Consider the following 4,566-nt stretch of genomic DNA (forward strand, 5'->3'; position numbering starts at 1 on the left):
GATAGAGCTTGGTCTTCCAATGCCTCGAAGGGAGAGGCGGGGCCTCAGGCAGCCAGCTATGCACTCTGCCATCTGTTACCTTTCAACTCCTGGGGTTCTTGGAGTTACTTAGGGACCTTGGTAATAGGCAGATCTCCTGAATGGGTCCCTTAATAGCCACAGTCTCAACCCAAGCCTCTGCTCATGAGCTGTCTGGGCTTCTGGCATGGCAGCCACAGCTGGTTGTTTTTCCTAACAGTCCCTGGGAAACAAGCAAGAGAATCTACCACATCTCTGTCCTTTCCCCCGCCACACTACAGTTAAAATTGGCATCATCAGTATAATAATAGCAGGATGGCAGAGGGAGGAAAGTTAAAGACTGAAACTTTCTGAGAAGTTGTCATTTGCTCTAATCACTCTTGCTTTTGAAAGCTTACTTATGCAGTCATAAGGACTAGATATTTGATTGGCATAATTTACTTTGAAAACTCTTGTAAAATATTCAGCTTTGATTTTTTGTTGCAGGCCATAGAACGAGAAAAGCCTGAGAAGCACAGAAAGCTCCAAGATGCCAGTAGATCTGCAGAAGCCCTGGTGGAACAGATGGTGAATGGTAATTACATGGCGGTTTGATTTAGGAAATATTCTTAGGGATTTGATGAACATACAAGTTCATATTTATCACATGATTTATATGAGGAAAACACTTTCTGAATGGAAGAGTAAACTGGGTTTGTATTTTTATGTGCTTCTTCTGAATCTTAATTAGAACAGTAGAAACACTTGAAATTTAGCCTCATAAACTAAAACATGGCTAAAAACACAGTGTTCCCAGGAGGGCCCAAACTATTAACAACTGCTCTCAATCCACAAATATTCCTTTGGTGCACAGTTTGATTTACTCATCTGAAAATTTAGATATGTTGGGATGGAACTTTTCCCCTAAAACTTGAAAAAAAATTATATGAGATAGTTTATTATTTATTTCCATATACATCCACTTAACCACTTGATTCTCATCTTTCCCTTTCCTTGACTTTCTCTACCCCATTGTGTGCAATTTTTTTCTTATTTCCCTTTGAGTGTTTCCATCACTTCTTCCTTCTTTTCATTTCGTTTTATACCTTTTTCTCCTGTCTTCTTGTCACCTGTATCTTTTTAAAACTCGGCCATCTATCTCTGTGTGTTTTCCTTAGCCACAGTTTACCATTTGAAATCTCACCCCCCCCAATGGCACAACAGCATCACCACTCCATGAATTATTGTCTTTTAGAAGCATTTAATGACTTTGTCATATGATTTGGTTACTCTTCCCATGGCTGAGTTCCAACTGGCAGTTTGAAGTGGGAGGGAGTCATGGCAAAAAAGACCTGGATCAAATTGTTCCGGGTTTTCCTGGTCACACTACACCAACTGATGCGGAAGCATACTGGGGAGGAGGCACAAGGGAGGCAGCTGTAAGCAGCTTTTTCTGGTAATTCGGTTATGTGCGCATAAGCGCTCATGTGCATAAGCGCATCCCTACTGGATCACGGCTTTTCGCGTTCACACTTCCGGGAAGCAGGGTGGACACGGGATAATCACGCTTTCCAGGGTTTGATACCACTTTCACCTGGTATCTTTTAAACTCTGGAAGGAAGCATTACAAGACGGGTTGAGTACGGCTGGGGAACGCCTGACACATGTGCCTGTGTGAACAGCCCCTTTAATCCCTTTGTGAAACATTTCTGGCTCGTGCCTATATCGGGGCAAACTACCAGTCTGAACTCGGCCCATATCTGATTCTTGTGTTTTATATCTCTTCCTTATTTATAGGCATATCTTTTCCTTTTGCAAAATTCCTAGGGATGGATCCAGCCAGTTTTTCACCTAGTCTCACCTAATTCTCCTCCCTTCTACAGCCACCATCCCACGTAGGGTTGCCAGCCTAGGGGCTCCAATCTGCCCCTGGCCAGCTGGCTGGCAGGGGAAGCCCCACCCCAGGCCCCACCCCCAAGCTGCAGCCACCTGCAGCCACCACTCTCCCTCCCTGATAAAAAATTTAAAGGGCTTTAGCTGATCAGTGGGGAGTATGTGGCCCACCCACCAGCTGGAGGACCATTTAAATCTTTTAGCAGAGAGGGAGAGGAGCTGTTGCCAGCCATAGCTCCACTGGCAAAAAGACCCTTTAAAGAGGGGTGGGGGCCATGGTCCACGCAGTGTTCATTTCCCAGTGGGATGGCAGCACAGGCCTGAATCCCAAGCAGTGAATTGCCATTGGGAAATGAGCCCCACATGTGCCACGGCCCCCACCCCACTGTGGGTATACTGTGTCCCAGTAGAGCTGTGGCTGGTGGCAGCACCTCTCCCTCCCTGCTGAAAGATTTAAAGGGCCCTCCAGCTGGGTGGCAGGCCATATGCTCCCCACCAATCAGCTGAAGTCCTTTAAATCTTTTAGCAGGGAAGGAGAATGGTGGCCATGGCTTGAAGGCGGGGCTTGGGCCACCCATGAAATGCCCCCCAAATCCCCCCACTGGATTGACATGGGGACCTGGCAACCCTAATCCCACATGAATTTTCAACATTCAGGTCCATGATTCTCAGTATAGTTATTTTGGTGGCCAAAAGGAGGCCCCTCCTTCCTTTTCCACTGGCAGAAAAGCTGGTTGGACTCAACATCTAGTCTTTTTAAGGAATTAGGTCAATTCTTATTGTGTAGTAATGCCTATGAAACTGCCTTATACTGAGTCAAGCCGTTGGTCTATCTAGGTCAGGATTGTCTGTTCCAATGGGCGGTAGCTCCCCAGGGTTTCAGGTACAGGTACCGCCTGCTATGTGACTCTTTTAACTGGAGAAGCCAAGGACTTAACATGGGCCTTATGCATTCATTCTGTCTCATATTTATCATTGCTTTTGTTATTTTATTTATTTATTTATTAGTTTGATTTTTACCCCGCCCTTCCTGCCGTGGCAGGCTCAGAGCGGCTTACAGAATAATAATAAATAAAACAACAGTATAAATATCAATATAAAAATACACAACGTAATTATTAAAACCATTAACATAGCGATGGCAGTACAAAGTGCATATGAGAACATACATTCACCCGTAGGATCCACGATTGGTGGGACCAGGCTGGAAATGGAATTGGCATTATCTGTAATGACAAACAGGAATGAGCATCTAATTGTTGCTTCAGTTTCCTTTTTAAAAGTCCTGAAATTCAAATGCTCAGTTTTGGGGCCATGCCTGTTGCTTTGGAATCACTTAGCCGAAAGCAGCCTCACTGAAGAAGTCAATTGAAGGTATACATGAGTATTGTCATCCTTTCCAAATAGAAATTTGTGCAGAAGAATGTGGAGATCTGAGTGGATGATTGATAATCATGGCAGTTCAAAACAAAGTGCTTCTTGTACTAAAACAAGTGCTCATTGTTGGGAGGTATCAAAATGGATACAAAATGAATTTGTAATGATACAACATATAATGAGAAGGAAATCTAGTATCATGATTTATTCTGAGTGGCCATTCTGAATATCCTTATAAGTCAACAGCTAAACCATATTGTCCTACATTGAAGCCATAGCTAGTGATAAATATGTTTGACAAAATATGCTTTCTGTTAAGTGGCAGTTTTAAAGACTTTGCATACAAGAAGCTGAACAATTAAAGTTGTTTTAACACAATTTGTTATGCACAGTACACAGTGCAATAAAATTAATGAAGGTACTTCAGGTACTGATCTCTATGTCCTTTGGGCATAATGTATTTATTCACTGTCAATATCAGGGGTTGTTCTGAATATAAAATATGAAACAATTTATGAGCCATTAACCTTGAAATTACAATATATTACCACAGAATGGGCACTGTATTATTCATTATGTGTAGTGTTGATGGCAAGATTTATGCACTTGTTTAACACAAGTGGCAGTACTTTTCCCAATCATATATGCAGGAATTAGTAATACTGAGTTCAAAGCAAGGTGCAACTTCCTGACATATATAACATGCAGCAAACTATGAAATCAGGCCATTATGCTGGCTGAAATAAATGTAAATTAAATGTTTACATGCACTGGTATTTAAAGAGTTACATGCATTATGTTTAACATACTTTTTTGTAAGAATATTATTTTGGAGAGAGATTTTCTGCAGTATGTAACATAAGCACATATGAAACTGCCTTATATTGCCCAATTTCATTCTGGTTTCAGTCCTGGTTTTGGGGTAAAAATGGTCTTGGTTACTACTGAAGATTATCTCTGGTTACAGTTAGACCTACCACAGCCTTTGACAAGTGCATCATGCCATCTCTCCCTTATATAAAAGAGTAGTCGGTGCCAAAATTCTAAAATGCGCCCCGTTAGTGTATGGGCGGAAAAAATGCCACTCAGAAGACGCTGCCTGTGATGACTGGCTCCCTCAGCGAACCTGCCCTGCCATTGGCTGGGTGGCTGGGAGGGGAGGGAGCCAGTCATCGCAGCAAGCTTCTTCTGAGCGGCCATCTTCCGGACATACAGTAAGGGCCGCTTTCAGCCCAGCGGCGAACGGAGCCGATAGGCTCCGTCCGCCGGCTCCCCCCCCCAGGCCCCATCCTGGCCGGC

General features: G+C 43.3%; 1 protein-coding gene across 1 annotated transcript in view; it reads left to right on the top strand.

The window, feature by feature from the left end:
- The window catches only part of LOC107126133 (dystrophin-like), a 402,970-nt gene that overhangs the window by 112,311 nt on the left and 286,093 nt on the right, over positions 1-4,566 (top strand). The window contains exon 13 of the mRNA XM_015429648.1: positions 505-592. Coding sequence (XP_015285134.1) covers positions 505-592 — 88 coding nt within the window. The remainder of the gene's footprint in view (positions 1-504; positions 593-4,566) is intronic.

This window comes from Gekko japonicus, unplaced genomic scaffold, assembly GCF_001447785.1.
Source record: "Gekko japonicus isolate JY-2015 unplaced genomic scaffold, Gekko_japonicus_V1.1 scaffold615, whole genome shotgun sequence".
Taxonomy (NCBI): Eukaryota; Metazoa; Chordata; class Lepidosauria; order Squamata; family Gekkonidae; genus Gekko; species Gekko japonicus.